Source organism: Ursus americanus, chromosome 3, assembly GCF_024610735.1.
Source record: "Ursus americanus isolate L20-20 chromosome 3, mUrsAme1.1.p, whole genome shotgun sequence".
NCBI classification, from domain to species: Eukaryota; Metazoa; Chordata; class Mammalia; order Carnivora; family Ursidae; genus Ursus; species Ursus americanus.
In genome coordinates this window covers 23,516,505-23,535,824 of record NC_142129.1, presented here as the reverse complement: position 1 = coordinate 23,535,824, position 19,320 = coordinate 23,516,505, and the positions used below count along the sequence as shown (strand labels likewise).

At 56.7% G+C, this 19,320-nt stretch overlaps 1 protein-coding gene across 1 annotated transcript in view; it reads left to right on the top strand.

Annotated features, from left to right (window-relative positions):
• SND1 (staphylococcal nuclease and tudor domain containing 1) overlaps positions 1 to 17,667 on the top strand; it is a 406,385-nt gene extending 388,718 nt beyond the window's left edge. The window contains exons 17-24 of the mRNA XM_045792715.2: positions 1,426 to 1,614; positions 7,739 to 7,880; positions 11,302 to 11,425; positions 12,315 to 12,384; positions 13,434 to 13,547; positions 15,115 to 15,318; positions 16,896 to 16,940; positions 17,047 to 17,667. Of these exons, the coding sequence (XP_045648671.1) occupies positions 1,426 to 1,614; positions 7,739 to 7,880; positions 11,302 to 11,425; positions 12,315 to 12,384; positions 13,434 to 13,547; positions 15,115 to 15,318; positions 16,896 to 16,940; positions 17,047 to 17,112 (954 nt within the window). The 3' untranslated portion in view covers positions 17,113 to 17,667. The remainder of the gene's footprint in view (positions 1 to 1,425; positions 1,615 to 7,738; positions 7,881 to 11,301; positions 11,426 to 12,314; positions 12,385 to 13,433; positions 13,548 to 15,114; positions 15,319 to 16,895; positions 16,941 to 17,046) is intronic.
• The last annotated feature ends 1,653 nt before the right edge of the window (positions 17,668 to 19,320 follow it).

Sequence of the window (19,320 nt, the reverse complement as noted above, 5' to 3'; positions counted from 1 at the left end):
GGTAAAGGACACTTGGCTGCTAACATGGTAAAAGAGAAGAGGTCCAGGAATGGGGGACCTACCTACCCACCGACAGAGTCAACTTGGAATGGATCTATATAGTATCTTTTTTATCTAGCTCTGATAAACTCTTCATGTCTGCTTCTGGGTCACAGAACCCCGGCATTATTGAACTTGCATTTCCACTTGAAGGGTGAACTGTAAGCCTTAAGTAGAAAGAGGATGTTCAAGAATAGGGAGAAGCTGGGGCCCTGCCTCCCAGGTCCTGCCCCTTCTTTTTCTCCCTGCTGCCTCCTCTCCACATGCCCAAGCCACTTACAGGGTGTCCTGTCGCCCAGATCACTCCCTGCTCACCTCCCTACCCTTGCCTCTCTAACCCTCTGCCCTAGGCTGCTGCCGCAGCCTCCAGCCCAGGCTTCAGAGAATTCCCAGGTATTTAGACATTCATTTTATTGCTTAATCGAGCTTGAAGCTGTTTAAATTAATACAAGTTTTCATACTTGGCAGCAAAGGCTTTTACAAGCCCCTTTAGCAGAGAAAGGAGGAGGTTGGGAGAGGATCAAAAAAGAAATTTACACTGGGCCATTGCCTTCATGAGGTGGGAGCAGATCAGCCACCATAAGGGCCGTGGCACCAAGGCCACCCTCTTGGAGGAGCGGAGTCAGTCCTGTGTCTGGGGTCCTGGGTCTCGAGGAGGCCCTCTGTGGAGGAAACTCAGAAGCTCTTGAGCCCCACAGGGGTCCCTGAGGGTTCTGAGGTTCAGCCACAGCACAGGGCCCCAAGGACTGGGCTTATGGCAGTGACGGCACCCTTCCAGTTGCTCCCTGTCAGGCAGGGGCGGCCTTCTGCTGGGGTCGCATCCTTCCGCCCACCTGCCCCCTTCCCTCGTCTCTTCACCTGGCTTTCACCCAGCCACTTTCATTACCTTTGTTGAGCATTAATTCCTTCAGCTATGCGCCCCTCTCCCCAGGGAGTGCCTCGCTCCTGGGGCCTGCCTGTCTTCCTAGAAGAGCTTCGGTGGGTGGGTGGGTGCTGAAGAAGAGTGGGATGTTCCCGGAGCTCTGTCTGCTGCTTCTCTCACTCGAGCCCCAGGCTGCACTCACACACGCACACAGCTAACGCAGACTCCCTCGCTTAAGCTGAGCTTACCCTAGTAGCTGTCTGCCAAAAGATCTGAGAAGAGGGGAGTGTTGAGGTTGCCTGGTCAGTGACGTTTCTGTAAGGATGATTCTGGGGTGCGAGAGGCTAGAAACCGGAGGTCCCACTTACAGAACTGAAGTGAAGGGTTCTGAGAGGGTCAGCAGTGGCGGAGCTCCAACAAGCTTCTGCTCTTTGTGCCTGATGAGCCCCTGTCATGTGGTGGCAAGGCCCCAGTGGCCCAGGGCCTCCCCCTGCAGGCTGACACCGCCTTTCTCTGTTCCCCAGGTAGAGGTGGAGGTAGAGAGCATGGACAAGGCCGGCAACTTCATCGGCTGGCTGCACATTGACAGCGCTAACCTGTCCGTCTTGCTGGTGGAGCACGCGCTCTCCAAGGTCCACTTCACTGCTGAGCGCAGCTCCTACTACAAATCCCTGCTGTCTGCTGAGGAGGCCGCCAAGCAGAAGAAAGAGAAGGTACCGGGGTGGAATTGGGCCTGGCTGGGGAGGGGGCGGGTCCCACCCTGGATCTCGGACTTCTTCTCGCCTTCCTGCCCCTCCCCCAAAACACCACAGCCTCCACACAGTGGACAGAGCGGTTTCGTCGTCCCCCACCTGAGGGACCCTGGTTGGTGTTGGTCTCAGACCCCACGTCAGGAACCACACGCGACCAAGGGAGGGGCTGCCAGCATAGGCATCCTCAGCCCTAGGCCTCCTCTGGTGGGCCTGGTACAGGAGAACGGTGTCTGGAAGGTGACCTTGCAGCCATGAGAGGCATGATGGGGGGGCGCCCCTGGTGAGCAGGAGACCAGGGACTTGTCCCTTCACCAGCCCAGCCCTTCTTTGGTGCCGTCAGAGCAACGGGAGACCTGCAGCCCACTTCTGAATTTCCTACACACGTCCCTGCAGGGAGGCCCATTTTGGAAGCTGCCCCAGGAGATGCATAAAGCTGTTAGGACAACAGATTTATAGCCCATCAGTCTCTGCAGACACTGCATTGAAAAGACAAGGGGGGTGGGTTGGAAAGCAGCTTTTGGAAACAAATGGACGATTAAGGAACCCAGTGGTTTGGTGGTGGGAGCTGGGCTTGGCACCCCCCGACTCAGCCTGTAGACACTGACTTACAGCCCGGCCCCGATAATGGGGATAAATCAGCCGGCCACCAATTTGTCAGGGCTTCTCTGAGCTTGAGGAGGATTTCATGGGACAGCCGTGCTGAGCCATAAATTTGTTCCAGGAATAAACGTTTCCTTCCCCCATGGGGCAGCCATCTGGCTTGCAACTCGCCTCCCAGAGCCAAGGCCCAGACACCTGACAAAAGGAGTAGGGGGCTTCAGGGCCCCGAGGCTCCTCATTCTCTTCCAACCCAGAGCGGCCATCTCCTCATTCAGCCTCTTCCCAGCTGTCTTCCCTCAGGGACCAGGGACGCCCGCCTGCATCTCTCTCTACCTTTGCTTCCTGTCCCCTGGGCATGAGGGCAGGTGACCAACCCTAATGGGAGTGGAAGAACTCTAGGGAGAGATGACCCAAAAAGCTTGGGACAGGTTGACAGAGACCGTTCATGCCTGGGAGGACTAGGCCACCATGAAGCCTCTAGAGGCTCCCACCCTTGTCCCACCTTGGCTCACATTAAACCCCATCTTCTAGAGTGACAGGGAGCGGGCCACCTCAGCTCCTTCCGCAGAGGAACTTCCTCTTGGGTTTCCTGTTGGTGACAGCTGAACTTAAGGCTGCCACCCCCGAGTCCTCTGCCTGCTACAGGGGAAGGAGCAGATGTGGCGCTGGGGCCTTGTGTGCAAAGGGCTGAACCTTCACGGAAGAATTAGCAGCTGGGGGTCAGTGTGGAAAGCACTTGGCCCTGAGGCTCCGATTTTGAAAGGCTCTTCGCCCCCAGGCTCTGCTCTCTGAGATTCGAGACCCCAGAGGGACCCAGGAGAAGACAGACAGGGGAATCTGGCCTGAGGTGGCGGGACGGGTGCCTTGCTGGTGTTACACTGGGCATCACTCTTTACCGCATGGCGGATTTGTCTGAAAGGGCCCAGGTCATCATTTCACTGGTGCCACATGACAATGGTGAGGGGTCCTCATCAGGAACTACTTACACAGGCTGCGCGTTTGAATTCCAGTCCAGGTCATGTGCAGCGCGCCGTTCTCAGGGCGAGGCCCTGCCTGCCTCTTCTGGTGGGGCTGGTTCCCGGGAGCAGCACGCGTGGAGCCTGGCAGCACCCCTCAGAGTTGGCTGGACTCGGAGAGTTTGGTAGCCAGCTGCAGGACAGCGACTGCATAGCCTCGCTTGTGACCCCAGGAGGGCTGCCTTCGCTGTCCAGAGACGGGCACGTGTGGGGTTAAGCGATCATGGTGGTACGTGTGAGCTAATTAAGGAAAGGTAATACTGAGAGATTTTGTGAGACTAGAAGCCTGCAGAAGTCTTTGGGGGATGTGATCCTGTGTGAGCACGTTTGTGAGCAGGTCCATGTGAGGGAACCTGGCAAGGCTGGTTTCCCAGCCGTGAGAACTTCGCTGCCTCCCTGCTGGACCTCGTTCTTTCCTGTGCCCTGCAGACGCCTCTGCTCTTGAAGATGCTGGTTGGGCCCTCCCCTTCCTCTCCAGGAGGCGCCTGCCGGGTTGTCCCCTCCTCCTCCAGGAGTCCTGGGTGGGTCTGAGGGCCAAAGACGGAGCCACAGATGGCAGGCACCAGGACTGCCCTCTCTCCCCAGCAGGGCCCTGGACCGGGCTGGAGTGGCCATTGATTGCCTTTTATTGAACTTGCCTTCCCCACTGGGAGCTTGAAGGCCTCCACCACCGTGGCCCCGTGCCAGCCCCATCCTTGGAGCCTCCTGAGCAGCGATATTAAACAGGATTTAGAAAGGAAGCCTCCAGCCAATGGCGCCTCAGTCCACGTCGCCCATCTCCTGCCAGGAGGCGAATCTGGGGCTCCCTGGGGAGGAAGTGCAGGCAAGAGGGAGGGCCAGGGATGGGTGAGGACAGGAGGAGAGACAGTCTGTGCTCCTAACCTGGCCCCACAATGTAGAGGGGACCCGAGCAGGACAGGAACTGGCATGACAGAGCCGCAATGGAGTGGATAAGGGAGCTGCTCCCTTGCCCGTCCCCCCCCCCCGCCCCGGGTCTGGCTGTGCAGGTCTTTCCCCAGCTCCTCCATCTGCCCAGAGCCTGCAGAGAGAGCCTGAAGGCACTGAATCTGTGTGTGCAGTTACTGTTCTCCCTGGAAGGGGTCTTTGGGTTTTCCTTGTCGTCATCCCGTGGGTGCAGGACAAGGAGCGTCCCCCTGGGAATTCCCCCAAACAAGCTCTTTGTCAGGGATCTGAGCAGAGAGAGGGCTGGGGTAGCTGTGGGGAAGTGGCATGTGTCCGGCAGGTGCTGCTGGTATGTCTGTCCCCTGTCTGCCCCAGTTCTGCAGAAGGGCGGCATCAGCCAGTAGGGGCAAAATGTGCCCTCGTTCTAGGGGTTGGCCAGCCTCTCAGCTGACTGTCTCGTTCCCACCAAGAAGCCACCTAGCCAGGCTGCATTTACCAGCTTGCCAAGGCCACTGGTAGCCAAGTCCCAGGAGTAGATGGTCATCTCCGTCTCCCAAGGGAGACCTGCAGGGCTCTCCTATTTGAGGGGCCAAGCCAACCCTCTCTTAGAAATGGAGTTCCTGGGGCGCCTGGGTAGCGCAGTCGTTAAGCATCTGCCTTCGGCTCAGGGCGTGATCCCAGTGTTCTGGGATCAAGCCCCACATCAGGCTCCGCCGCTGGGAGCCTGCTTCTTCCTCTCCCACTCCCCCTGCTTGTGTTCCCTCTCTCGTTGGCTGTCTCTATGTCAAATAAATAAATAAAATCTTTAAAAGAAAAGACAAGAAAAGAAGAAAGAAAGAAAGAAAGAAAGAAAGAAAGAAAGAAAGAAAGAAAGAAAGAAAGAAAGGGAGGGAGGAAGAAAGAGAGAGAGAGAGAGAGAAAGAAAGAAAGGAAAGAAAGAAAGGAAAGAAAGAAAGAAAGAAAGAAAGAAAGAAAGAAAGAAAGAAAGAAAGAAAGAAAGAAATGGAGTTCCTTTATCGGAGGAGTAGCTGTCTGCGTCCTACCCTTCGGCCACCTCATGCTTTTGCCATCTTCTCACCTTTGGAGGCAGCAGGGTATCCCCTACTGTGCCCCTTCTAGCACGCATGAGCTATGGGACCTCGTTGCAGGACTGGCCCCACCGCTACCCTCCTGGTGGGAGCTAGACGCCTGCAGGCCAGCCCCGAGGCTTTTGTTTGCATCATCCTTGACCTCAAGCTTGTGGCCCACCTGAGCCTGCCAGAAGAGGAACTCCACCCTTCTCCCCCCAGGAGGAAACCTGATGCTGTCGCCCAAGGCGCTTTTGCTTGAGGAGTCATTAGCAGTTTCTGCTCTCACCCTGTCAGTCTGTTCCCAATTCATCAACACTGCTGAGGAGCCTCCTTCCACAAAGCAGAGGGAGGCAGGGCGGGTGAGGATGGAGCCCAGAACTGCTCCCAGGCTCAGACCCCCTCCAGAGCAAGCGCGGCGCCCTGTCTCTCTAATGTGCTGCCTGGGTGCCAGGAAGGTAGGGAGCAGGAAGAGCGAGGTGGGCGGGGAAAGGGCCCACTGACCAGAAGGGAGCAGAGGACAGACCGGGGGGTGGGGGCAGCCAGTGGCTTCAGCTCATTTAAGGCAGTGCTGGCAGTCTTGTGTCACAGCAGCAGTGAGAGTCCCATCGGCCCTCGAGCTGCACGAATCCTGGCGTGGCTAGGAGTGACTGACTGAATAGTCACTTCCCTGGGGAACTTCCAACTCGCAGGGCCCAGGGAGAAAGTCGACCACAACAGGATGTAGGCCTTGCAACCAGAAGTCACTGTGGCTGGCCCCCAAAGTGCCCTCAGCAGTCTGTGCCATGGCCTCTGATTAAAGAGGCCCTTTCACAGGGAAATCCAAAAGCTGGAGACCCCCTCCGGCCTGGAGTCTCTGATCTGACTGCCCTACTGTCTGCCTCCTTTCCTGTGACAACCAGGCCTGCACATGTGGAAAGCAGAGGTGTCTGGATGCTAGTGAGGAGGGAAGAAGCTGTGGTGGGACCCATGTTGGGAGTAGGTGAGAGGGGTCAGGAGCTGTTTGGGTTAGAGTCCAGCCCCACAAGGCGAAAGGCGAGGGCGCTGCCGTGTGTGGCTGGCAGAGGTTTGCACCCAGGTGATGTCTCTCCTATCCCCTTCAGCCACTCCCTGGAGGCCTCCCCTTCTAGTGGAAGCATACTCACACATTAAAGGCAGGAGCATGGCCTGTGCAGGTGTGACCCAAGGAGGTTCAGTAATTCTGACATTCCTGCCCTTCGGCTGCTTCCACGTGTTGTCCAGGGATCTGTGGGTCAGCTGAGAGATCATGGGGTCAAGCGAGCTCCTCTTGCAAGGGAAGACAAGGTGATGCAGGAGGCACATGGCTTGACCGAAGTCAAGCAGCAAATTAAAGGACAGGAGCCCACATCTCCCACCCACAACTTTTCCCACTGCTCAGTGCCGCCCTCTGTCTCTAGAGGCCCCGTCAATGCCAAAATGCCCTCTCGAAGATCTCTAGCACCCAGAGACCTGGGTTTAGATCCTGGTTCTGCTGCTTCTAGCAAGCCTGGATGCCTCCAGTTCTCCATCTATAAAACAGGGTAATGTTAATACCTAGTCAAGGGGATGTCTTGAGGATTCAATGAATTACTACTTAAAGAATGTTTAGAATGGCACCCGGCACCTAGGAAGCATGTAAGTTTTGGCTAGTACTTTTATCACCCCTGTTCTTGTGTGTCTGTGGGACCCCATGTGTGGTCCCGTCCCTCACCCCGTTCTCAGTGCTCAGCTGGACAGCCCCCACCCTCTCCTGCTCTGACAGGCTTCACTACTGGGATAATCTCCTGGCCGCAGGATTGGACTTGACACGCTGTCACATCGAATCAGCTTCTGAGCTGAGGCGGGCCTGACAGTGCAGGGCCAGGGGAGGAGGGGAGAGGCGAGGGTGGAGGGGAGTGGCCCAGCTTCTGAGCTGGGGTCAGAGCAACCTGCTTGAGGTGAAGGCAGAGAAGTTGCTGAGACAAGGCATTCTTGAATGGTGACAAGCCTTCCCCTCCATGGCCCAGGGCTGTCACTTGGGGAGCCTCAGAAGCACCATGGCCCTGGACAGTGCGAGGGCCTGGAGAGTTCAGAGTGACCCCTACAGAGTGGTGTCGGGGGAGGAAGGTGGGGACCCAGAACCTTGGCGGTTCTCACTGTGGTGTGCGTGAGGATTGCCTGGGAGTCTGCTCTGGTTTGTTTTACTTCCTCTGAGTACAGTCGTACCAGATCCTAACTTGGTAGACCTGGCACCCAGGTACCAGCATTTTTAATAAGCTCCCCAGTTGCTTCTGATCCCTTCCCGAATCTGAGAACTGATTGATCGAAAGACCTTCAGAGCACTCTCCTTACCCACTCAGAGGTAGGAGTTCTAGGGGCTCAGCTCAGTGTGATGTGAGTGTCCTGTGGTGACCCGCACACTCACCCCAGGGGTGACCCCACTTGCCCAAAGCCCCTGTCCCGTGTCCTGTCTGGCTTCACTTCCTAATCCCCTCCCCCCATTGCTGACCGCACGCGCAGGTCTGGGCCCACTATGAAGAGCAGCCCGTGGAGGAGGTGGCACCTGTGCTGGAGGAGAAGGAGCGCTCGGCCAGCTACAAGCCGGTGTTCGTGACCGAGATCACTGATGACCTGCACTTCTATGTGCAGGATGTGGAGACCGGTGAGTACGCTGGCCCAGCCTGCCCCCAGGACCCCCTCGGTTCAGTGGGAGGGAAGGGCCCAGCCCACGGCTCCCAGGGGCCTCTCCCAAGTAGCCTATGGCTGCTGCCCATCCCCTGAGCCCCACGCGCGGCCCTGGGCCCTCGGGTCATTTCATGAACTGCAAGTGAGCCCTGGAGTGGCCGAGGCTCAGCAGGGCCTCTGAGGGCTAGTGAGGTAAGCTGTCTTGTCTGGGTGGTACTCCAAGATTCTTGGAGAATTGTTTTGCTCTCAGACACCCCTGGCTGGGCTAGCCATGGGGATCTGTAGCTCTTAGAGTCTATCAGGAAGCAGGGAACACATTGTCTCTATGTGGTCAGGAAGCACAAACCAGCATCACTTAACCCTCCTCCCCCTCAGCTTTCTTGGGAAGGCAGCAGGAGGAGAGGAGCCTCGGCTTTTTTCTCTAGGATTTCTCCTTCTCTAGAGGTTACCATAGCCCTGAGTGGTAGCCAGTTGCCATGGAAACAGGCAGCACTCTAGGGGAAGTCATCCCTGGGCAGTCTTTCTGAAGGACCCTCTGTCTCCATCCTCCTCCTTCCTCCTGCCCTCAAGGGCTGTGCACTGTGGCCAGGGTCATTTCAGCAGACACCTCAGGCTTCTGGAGGACGGGGGGCAGTAGAGGCCACTCTCATAGGGGTGGCCCTGTGGCCCTTCCAGCTCAACTTCCCACCTCCACTCCCTTTGCTCTCTCTAACCTGCCCTCCCTTCTCTCCTTGACATCCTGTGCAGGGAACCATGTTAGTTGAGGGCAGAGGAAAAAGCTCTACAGGCCGCCTCTGGGTCCAAGGAGCCAGATCCTTGCAAGGCAGAGGGGCCTGAAGATGTCACTGGCACTCGAGGCAGCCCCACAGGTGGCAGGCTGTGGCTAGCCACCCCCCACCCCCAGGCCCCTCCAGATCATCAGCCTCGTCTCAGCCACTTCCCTCTAATGACATTTCCCAGGCAGCTGCTCTCTGGCCATGTCAGTTCACCAAGAAAAACTAACCTTCCTAAGCCCTGGGCTCACTCTACTTGGGAGGGGAAAGAGCCAGGCAGGAGTAGAGATGGACTGATGAGCCTTGAGGATTAGGTTCCCTTGAGGTCAGCTGCAATCCTGCTGAAAGGTGGCCCAGCCCCCCCAGGTCTGGGTGGTGTGACGAGGAAAGGAGTCTTTCAGTGGTGGTCCAGGCAGGAAGGAGGCAGTTTCGGAGCACAGGAGCCAGAAAGAAGGGGCTTCAGGAAGCTTGGAGAAAAGGGAACTCTAAAGAAGCCCCTGCCCAAGGTACGACAGCTCCCTGGCAGTCTCTGCCTGGCCTCTGGATCCTGTGTGGCCCTGGATCAGGGCCCTGAAGCCTCCAGGGGACAGAGCTTGAGGGTTCGAGGCCTTCAGCCAGTAATCTCAGAGGCTTCCCCACCTGGCTATCTCTGGCGGCTGTAGGGAGCCAGGACACTGCAGTGAGGGATGGCCAAGGCAGGAAATCAGGAGAAAAGGAACAAAAGGGGAAACCATGTATTCTTGGAATATTGGAGAGGGGAGTGAGATGCTTGTTGGCACACTACCTGGAGGGCTGCTGTGGGCTCCAGAGAAAACCTGACCTCGGTTGGTTCCATAAAAATCTATGAAAATAAACTTAAGCATCTACAGCTTCCTTCTTCTAAAACCTTTCATCCTCTCTTGGGGGACATCCTCCTGCCTTGTGTCTCTTCTCTTAATTAAAGCCTGCCTTCAGGAAGGATCTAATGAAATGATGAAAGCATTGCCATTAGCTGTAAATGACCAGCCAGGCTCTGTGCAAGGACCTGTTTGCAGGAGGCAAAGTCTGCTTCTGTTGCCTTGGAGCAAAAAAAAAATAAAAAATAAAAATAGACCAAGTATAGAAAGAATTTGTCTGTGTAGAGGGTTTACTGCTGGGTGGGGGGAAGGGCAGCTGCTTCCTGAAAGTCCCTGTTCTGAAACCGAGGCTCATGGATGCTGGGACAGTGGCCCTATGCAGAGGCCCAGGAGTGGACACGGCCTTGTGCACATATGCAGAGTGCATCTTCAATACCGTTGAATTCTTTTTTGTTTTAAAGATTTTACTTACTGATCTGACAGAGAACAAGAACACAGACAGGGGGAGCAGGAGAGGGAGAGGCAGACTCCCCGCTAGCAGGGAGCCCAATGCAGGGCCCAATCCTAGGACCCGAGCCGAAAGCAGATGCTTAACCGACTGAGCCGCCCAGGCACCCCGAATACAGTTGAATTCTTAAGCACGCTGCATGCGTCAGGGATTTGCTAGGCCTTGCCAGAGCAGACAGAACCAAGCGAGCAAGCATCTGTGCCCTGAAGCAGCTCACAGCGCAGTGGCAGGAACATGAGCCAGACAAGGAACATACAAGGCCAACTGTGACAAGTGTAGCAACAACCAACATGTGTTAGGCACCTGTTACAGTGTGGCTTGCACCCCAGAGGTGGAAAGAAGAACCCCATACCCACACCACACGCACCCAGCTACCCTCACCTCAGAGAGCAAAGGGGACACAACGGGCCTGATGCAGAGCTCGAATCCGGGCCAAGGGGGGTGGGAAGGTGAAGTTACTGGGGACTGATGCTTAGTGGAGTGGGGGTGGGGACACAGCAGAAAGAAGCAAGGGAGGGAACCTGAGAGGACCCTGGGCGTTGCCAAACCTGGTGATTACCAGCTGACAAACAGCAGGGATTCAGGATTCAGGAAGGACAGGCAGAGAAGGAGACTCTCCCTGCCCAACCAAAGAGAGCACTGAGTTGGGGTAAGAGGTTGGAACCCCAACCTGGCAGTACCAAAGTTTGCTTTTGCACGTATCACACGGTAAGCAAGGTCAGAGTAGCCAAGTTTGAATATACTGAGATTGGGCCCTCCTCCCCGAGTTGCTCCCCATCTTCCGTGGCTCAGAGTCTGAGGCCCTTTCCTTGCCCAGGGCTGTATGGGGCCCCCTCCTTCATCCCCACATTTGCCCCTGGGAGACGCTGGCAAAGAGTGGCTGCTGTCAGTCATCACTCCTGTGATGGGCAGGCCAGACCGGCCCTTGTAGGAGCGGGTGTACGCTGGCCCGCTCCCACCCTGGACAAGGCTGCTTGGCCCTGCCCCACATCCCTGCGCTTCATCCACCTCCATAAGTGCAGCCCAGGAACATTCCCAGCGGCTTCCGCAGCCCTGGCCAGTGGACTGGAGAGCTGAGGTTGGAAGGAAGACTGTGTGCCTCTGACGCCTGACGTGTCAGCAAGCCCCGTCCCACTTTTGAAGACAGCATGAGCCTCTTGAGCAGAGACCACAGGGGACTTGCCTATGGAACGGGACAGGCCCATGCCACAGGCGCCCTACAGAACACCACATCCTGCCTGCTCCCCAACCCAGGGCTCACTCCCTCCTCCTGCCCCGCAGGCACCCAGCTGGAGAAGCTGATGGAGAACATGCGAAATGACATCGCCAGCCACCCTCCTGTTGAAGGTTCCTATGCGCCCCGCCGGGGAGAATTCTGCATTGCCAAGTTTGTAGATGGAGAATGGTAAGCCACCTGGACCCGAGCGGAGCAGAGTCTTAAGAGCGATAGCCGGTCTGTCCTCAGGACACAGGCCTGCAGAGCTACCAGGTAGACTTCAGACATTTGCCTTAGCAACCTGGTTTCCACTGGGTGGTGGTGTTGACCTTGGCCCGCTCTCCAATACGGCCCTCTTCATTGCTCGCAGCCCGTCTGGGGCCTGTGATTTGCCTGCAGCCCAGTCAGCCTCAAGTATACAAGCAGTGTCTCTTCTCCTCACTCCTGGGAAACTCTGTTGGGGGAGCCGTGGCTGGCTGAGACTCTCCGACACAGCCCTCACCCCGCACAGGAAAAATGATGTCACGTAGGGTGGGGAGGGCGAAGGCTGGTTCTCTGTGAGCCCAGACCAGCCGCCCGACCCTCCGCCCCAGCTGTCTGGGACATGACCAGGAGCACTCACAGCCTGCAAGAAGGTCACTATGTCTGATCTACCAAGAGTAGGGCCCTTGCCTTCCCTGGGTGACGAAGTGACTTGGATGTGTTCCCTGCCGCGGCCTCCCAGACAGATCTGCCGGCTAATTACAGCTGCTGTTTAGTGTGCTGGCTTTAAACAGCAGACATCAATCTAGTCATTAGTCTCGTTGCTTTATGCCCCAAGGACACATTAATCTGCTCCACATGCTCCCTTCTCCCTCCCTCTGCTCCCAGCTATGCTCTGATTCCACTAGATGGTGGCCACAGTGCCCAAGCCTGGGCCTTCATGGAGTCTGAGAGCTGCCCTCCGTGACACCCATGGGTGTTCGCCCTGAGCCCTGGGCAGGGAAGTGTCATGGCCCTGCCCTGCTGTCACTACGGTGCCGGGGAGGCCACACTCATCAGGGCTGTCCCTTGAGCTCTGCCCGCGCTGCTGTTGCAGGTACCGCGCCCGAGTGGAAAAAGTCGAGTCTCCTGCCAAAGTGCACGTCTTCTACATTGACTATGGCAATGTGAGTGTGGGGGCCGGGAGGCGGAGGAGTAGGCAAAGGAGGGGCCCCGGGTGGCTGCCGGGTCAGCTCAGCACAGGAGTCCCCTAGGTCAAGTCACTGTGAGCTCTCAGAGGTCTCTGTAAGCTCTGAACCCCTTACTGACAGAATGGTGAACATGTGGGCATCTGTACTGGTGGTGGAACAGGCCACTGGACTCAGAAGTCTCCTTTCCAGGCCCCAGGGGTGAGTGCCCAGCCACACCCATGGTTCCCCGTCTTCTCCCAACTTCTTTGAAGGGAGGGCCCGTGGAGGCCCTCCACACCCCACGGCTCCTGGTCGTGCTTGACCAGGTGCTTGTGTGCTGGTCCAAACCAAGGCTTGCTGGGAGGGGACAGACCCAAGGGGGCAGTGACTAGCACCCTTGAGAAAAGCCCCCTCGGGCTGGGCCTGAGAGTCTGTTAATAATTCTGGGAGATTCCCTGTGGGCACAGCAGCAAGCAGGAGAGAAAGTCGCAGTTCAGAACCATGCTTCTCCTGAGGTGTGACGATGCGTGTCTGCTTTCCTCAGGGACTAGGGTTAAGGGTCGATGAGCAGAAGCCCAGAGTTGGCCCGTGCTCCCAACTTCCCACCAGGGGATACACAAAAGAGGTCCTGCCACGTTATGGGACTGTCGGGACCCTTGTCTCCGTGTGCTTTCCCAGCAGAGCACCCCCTAGCCTGTGGAAAAATAAGAAACCCATGTCACAGAGAGAAGGCATTGGGGGAAAAAATGGAAATTATCGTTAGAGACGAGTTATCAAGTTGATTATTTTAGTAGAGCCACCAGGTGTGCCAGCCCCGGGCCTAGGTTGAGAAGGTGAGAGCCACGGCTGCCCGCCTGCTGCAGGGGCCAGCCTGGCACGTTCCCCCAAGCCATCACTAACTTGGCAAGCCTGCGCATGGGCTAAGTGGGAGCAAGTCATGGCGGGGGCCTGAGTTAGAATTCCAGAGGCCTGGCCACAGAAGTTGTCCTGTGAGAGCAAGGGGGCATCACGTGTGTAATGCTCTTGGCCTGACGTGTCCTCTGCAGAGAGAGATCCTGCCGTCCTCCCGCCTGGGGACCCTGCCTCCTGCCTTCAGCACTCGTGTGCTGCCTGCTCAAGCCACAGAGTACGCCTTTGCCTTCATCCAGGTGCCCCAAGACGTGAGTCTACACATCTCCCTCCCTCCTTCCCTTCCTTCCAAAGGGGGCTGTCCGATGACACGCAGCCACTAACGTGGCCCTCACAGGCTGCCAGGAGATGGAAACAGTGACCAATGGTCTGTTAGTGACTGGACCCAAGAGATGGGAGTGACCGGGGAAGTTGAGGGAAGGTGCACCAAGGAGGTGGCATTGGAGCGTCTGAGCTGATTCTTTAGACGGATGGGCCCAGTGGGCCAGGGCACTTGACAAGACTAGTCCACACAGTTGCGAGTCCAGGACCTTGTGGGCAGTGGCAGGAGATGAGAGTGGAGAGATAAGTCAGGGCCTGGCGGCTGGGGACAGGGTTTTCAGCAGAGGTGTGACATGGTCAAATCGGGTTCTGCAAGTTCCTTCAGGGAACTTTGTTAGAGACTGGATGGAGTCCTGGGAGACCGACCATGGCAGTTGGAAGTCCAGGCTAGAGACAGTGACAGCCAAACCAGGGCCACGCCAGAGGGGTCAGGTCGCAGTGCCGTGGCGGGGGGGGCAGGAAGTGGGGAACAGACGGTGACTGGGTTTCTTACATGTGGCTATGATGCTGTTCGCCAAGATGCAAGGATGAGGAGCAAATCGGGCTGTGGGAACTCCAGGCAGCTCGATAGTGTTCAGTTTGGGAAGCGAGGAAACCTAGAATCACGGACTTGTAGCTAAAACCATGGGTGCATACAGGGCAAGTATGTGGAAGACAGGGTGCGAAAGAGAGCGAGCCTTGGCAAGTGCTGGTCTTCCCCGAGCCAAAGAAGAATCTGACGCAGAATGTGCATCCGGAGAGGAGCACTTGGGCTCAGGGTCACAGAGCCACCCAGTTTCCAGAGGCGGGGAGCCCGGTCTGCGGTGTCCAGCTCCCCAGGGGAGGTCAGGCTTAAGGCTTGGCGGGTACCCTTGGCTTGGGCACCAGCGGAGGTCTGGGGTGCTCTGAGCAGCCTGCATGAAGCTGCTGCCAGAGCCAGGGCACTAAGGAGCAGATGGTGGGGTAGGAATCGGTGCCGTAGAACATTGTCTGCCTTTTCATGAACCTTGCTGAAGGGCAGAAGAGAAACAGTAGGAGAAGAGGGTGACAAAATAGGTCAAGGGGCAGTTTCTAAGGGTAGGGAGACATGAGCATGGAGAGAGCCTGAGAGGACAGTGCGTGCACAAAAGCAGGGCCTGTGAAGGGTCACGGTGCTGGGGCACAGTCCTGTAGAGGTGGGGTGATGGGGACCAGGCAGCAAGTGGGTGGTTAGTTTGGGATGGACAAAAGCCACTTTTTCTCAGAGACCCAAGGCAGGTGGGCAGGGTACAGGGGTGGGTGACAAGGATGGGATGTATGCAGATAGGCTTGGCAGGGAGGGAAAGGACAGGACAGGGAGAGGGGGCACTGCTGGTCCAGAGGCTGTTTCCTTCCTCATTAGGATGTGAGTAGGAAGTGAGATGCTGGCACCTGCTGAACTCTTGCTTGGAGGTCCATGAACAGGCCCTGGGGCCCACATGGCTGCCTTTGAAGCTTGCAATTCCCTCTCCCACTAACATGCATGTGTGTCTGCTCCAGGAGGATGCTCGAACAGACGCCGTGGACAGCGTGGTGCGGGATATCCAGAACACTCAGTGCCTGCTTAACGTGGAACACCTGAGCGCTGGCTGTCCCCATGTCACCCTGCAGTTTGCTGATTCCAAGGGGGACGTGGGGCTGGGCTTGGTGAAGGAGGGACTGGTCATGGTGGAGGTGCGCAAGGAGAAGCAGTTCCAGAAAGTGGTATGTGATGTGGGGGCAGGCTTCTCACCTCTCCCCACCTACCATCACAGAGGGCGCTGGGGCTACACCAAGAGCCAGTGACGGAGCAGGGAACCCTCCATCCTGCTGCTCCTGCTGGGGAAAGATAATGGGTTTGGGTTTGTTGGGGTTTAAAAAAAAAAAAGCTAATTGCATCCCAAATTAATTGGTTGCAGGCTTGGCTGAGAATGCAGCTATAAGCTAGAGCGGGAGGTGTCCCTTTGCGGATGCCCCCAGGTGGCAGGCTGGAAAGCCTTTCCAGGGGTGGCCTGGAGAGGGCCACAGCCTGTCACTGCCTCCGCCTCCCTTTACCACTTCCTTCTCTCTAACATACAGTTCCCAAGTCTGGAGCCAGCAGCTCGCACACAGTGACACCTGGAGCCAGACTCGACTGGGACAGGGGCCCTAAGGGACTGCCCCTCCAGCCCTCTGGCTTGTCTGCAAAGACCCCGGGGTGTGGAGCGGGGCTGGGCCTGAGTCTCCCCATCATGAGATGAGGAGGTTGCCTCAGGCTTCACTGCTTCACAGGCTGGACCATGAGGGGCCTGCAGCCGACACCCAGGGACCACCTGCACTGTCTCCCTTACTGAGCGTGGGGAGTTGGGACGGGCGCCTCACCATCAGGACAGGCTGGTGGGAAGCCCCCACACTCCCCCTGAGAGGAGGGATGAGAACAGCAGCGCTGAAAGCCCCGTTCTCTCTCCATTGTGCCCTTCGCCTTTTCCCAGGCCTCCCCTTCTCACGGGCTGTGGGCCTGTGGCACTGGTTGTGCAGGTTGGTGATTCGTTTGAAACAAGACCTCAGGGTCAATTGCTAATGTGTCCTCTGGACAGGAGAACCGTGACACCCCAAGTCCTCTCACTAGAGACCCCCATTGTCTTGAGATTGCCCTGGGAAGTAGCATAAGTTTCCCTGTAGAAGCCTGAGATCTCACTGTCTCCCCTATGAAGCTCCCCGTCATGTCTCTGGTGTCTAGAACATTCCTTTGCCCAGTATCTGAGATGAACACCCTCCCTACAAGTGTTCATTCATTCATTGACTCATTCTTTCAACAAACATTTATTGAGGGCCTACGTATCTCCATGAACAGGAGACAACATTTCTGCCCTATGGAGCTTACATTCAAGCATGAGTTGACAAAAACATTTATACTAAATCAGTGAAATTGGCTGATAGGAGAGAAATGCAACAGAAAAAGAGAAAATAGAAATCAGGGGACTCAGGAGTGTGGGGGAGGGGTGATTGGAATTTTAAATGGGGTCATTTGAAGCTTCATTAAGATGGTGATGCTTTATGGAAGACTTGAAGGAGCGAGATAGGTGGCCAGGTGGACCTGAGGGGAAGAGCATCTCAGGCAGATGGAACAGCCAGCACAGAGAGTCAAGGAACAGCAAGTAGGCCAGTGTGACTATGCACCTGGGATTTTACTCTGGGGGAGCTGGCGATCCGCTGAGCAGGGGAGTGATGCAGACCAGACCCGGGCAGTCTCCAGGGTCATTCCGGCTGCTCGGCTACAAATACCCCCTTTGTGACCTCCCTTTCTTCCCTTATCCCTCCAGATCACAGAGTACCTGAATGCCCAGGAGTCAGCCAAGAGTGCCAGGGTGAGTTTTTTCCTCAACGGCTCCAGGGGGAGCTTAAAAAGAGAGCTTAGTCCCAGGGTTCCAGCGGGTCCCACCTCCCTCACGGTCATTTTCTGCCTTCTCACAGCTGAACCTGTGGCGCTATGGAGACTTCCGGGCCGATGATGCTGATGAGTTTGGCTACAGCCGCTAAGGAGGGAAGCAGGTCTGGCGCCCAGCCCCGCTCACACCAGTACCTCTTCCTCTGCAGGGAGGGTGTTTTCAGCTCCAGACCCCAGATCAGGGGTGTAGATTGGGTCCAGCTTTGCTTCAGTGTATGGAAATGTCTTGTGGGGTGGCATCTGGGCTGGAGGTGGGGTGGGGGAGCCCGGGGCTTTCAGGGGGCAGGCCACTGTCTTCTGAGATGACAGGCATTGCCATCCACAGTCTCTTCCAGCTGATTTTGTGTTTTTATTCGGGGGTTTGGTTTGTTGTTTTTTTTTAAGTTGTCCTCGAATCAGGAAGAAACATGAAAGACTTTGTCCTAACGTAGGGCATGATCCTGACACCCAAGGCCAGCTGCCAGCTGGCACCCCACTTCTATCCCAGGTTCCCTTCTTCCCTGCTCTCTGTCCAGCTGTTGATTATGTGATTTCTCTGATGCGTCCATTCTCAAATGCCAGCGTGTCTACATCTGCCCCCTGCCAGCCCTCCCCACTTCTGTATTTAAAGCTTTCGAGGCCCAATAAAATAGTACCTGCTGTCTGCAGCCCTTGTTGGTCATGGTGGAGTCTAGAGCGTGGGATCTCGACAGCCCCAGCAGGAGGAGACTTGGGCACTTTAATGACCCTCAACATGGTTATCTGCATGCCTGGCCTCAGCCCTAGAAACCTAGCCAGCCGGGGAAGCAGGGCAGTTCTTCAGAGTCACAGGCAACTCCTAGGACCTGGGAAGTGTGATGGTACCCTGGCCGTCGGGCAGAAGGCTGGAGATCCTCTCCTTTAACTCAGCAGTCCAGACCCCCGCTGCACATGGCCGCCCTCAAGGATCTTGGAGATTTCCAGCAACTCAGCAAGCAGTGCCCAGGACTGGCCACACATTGAAGGCTGGGTTCGGTTTCACCAGGCCCCTGCAGAGAGTTGCTGGCACCGTCCTTTGCCAAGTTCTTCCGGAGGGAACTTGCCCTCTCCTGCTGTGGCTGGAATAAAGACTAACATCGAATAAGCTGGCACAACGTGGGTTAAGGATGGGGGCCTCAGTGCCTGCCCCACTCCCTCCACGGTGTGTATTTGTTGAAAAACGGAGCTGGAGGGCAAGGGTGGGTCCAGGAGGGGTCACGGCTCCTCGCCAAGGAGACCCTGTCTCTCCAGGTTGGCTCTTGCTCTGTCTGACTTAATGAGGTATCCCCCAGGTCCTCAAAGTAGAGCTGGCCACAGAGCTCAGAAACCCCTCACCTCTCCTAGCCCCAGACGAAGGAGGGATGCTCAAGGGCAGCCATTGTGGGGTGCAGTGAGGAAGCTGTTGTGCTGCCGGGGGAGTGCCAGGGAGGGAAAGTCGGTATGTGATGAAGAGGTCACCACAGTGTCCAGGGGATCTGCCTGTTCTCCTAAGCCCAAAGCCTTATCTGTGCAGCCCTGCCCTTTCCAGGCACATACCGCTGTGAAACATGGCACGCCTTCCTGGTCGTCCCACACTCAGCCCCCCATTTCCAGTCTGGGGTGGTGATCCAAGCTGCCGTTTAAGATTGGTCCTTTGACCATGGGGAAAGTCAGGGGAGGTGGTGAGGCCTGGCTGGCCAGCTCTCACCCCTAAACCAAGGCCCTAGGGCCCAGAAAATTTGGTTCCTGGCAATTCTGCTCCTACATCCACTTGTTGAGGCCCCGAGTTCACATGGGGTTCTACCCAGAACCTGTCTTTAGGAAAAAAGATACGTGCTTCCTGAGCTCAGGTACACTCTAGCTAAGGGGAGACGTGAGTGGGGCGGTCGTGTCTGTGCGGCTCCAGAAATCCGTGTGCTCCTTCCTCTCAAGAACTCCCGTTTCTGCCTGCCCGAGGATCCCTCTGGGTTAGCCAGACTGAGAGCTTATGGTCCTCGAATCAGACCCTTTATGGTCCAGTAAACCATGTTTCCCATGACTTCATACAGCCCCTGATGGGGCCCAAGGAGTCAGCAGGAGTGTGAAGGTCCCTGTCTCACTCCTGGAGAAGCTGTCCTGCCCCCAGCAGGCAAGCCCACTCCCCGTGGTCTCACGTTTTCTTGTCGTGCACAGTGGCAGCTAGTCATGAAGAAGAGAATGACCGCCTCACCCGTTTCTCTACTTCCTGGTGGGATCGAGAGGCGGGTCGGCATGTATTCCCCGTGAGCACAATGGGCAGAGAGGCAAGATGCCAGCCTGCTCTCTCGAAAAAGGGTCTGAAATCG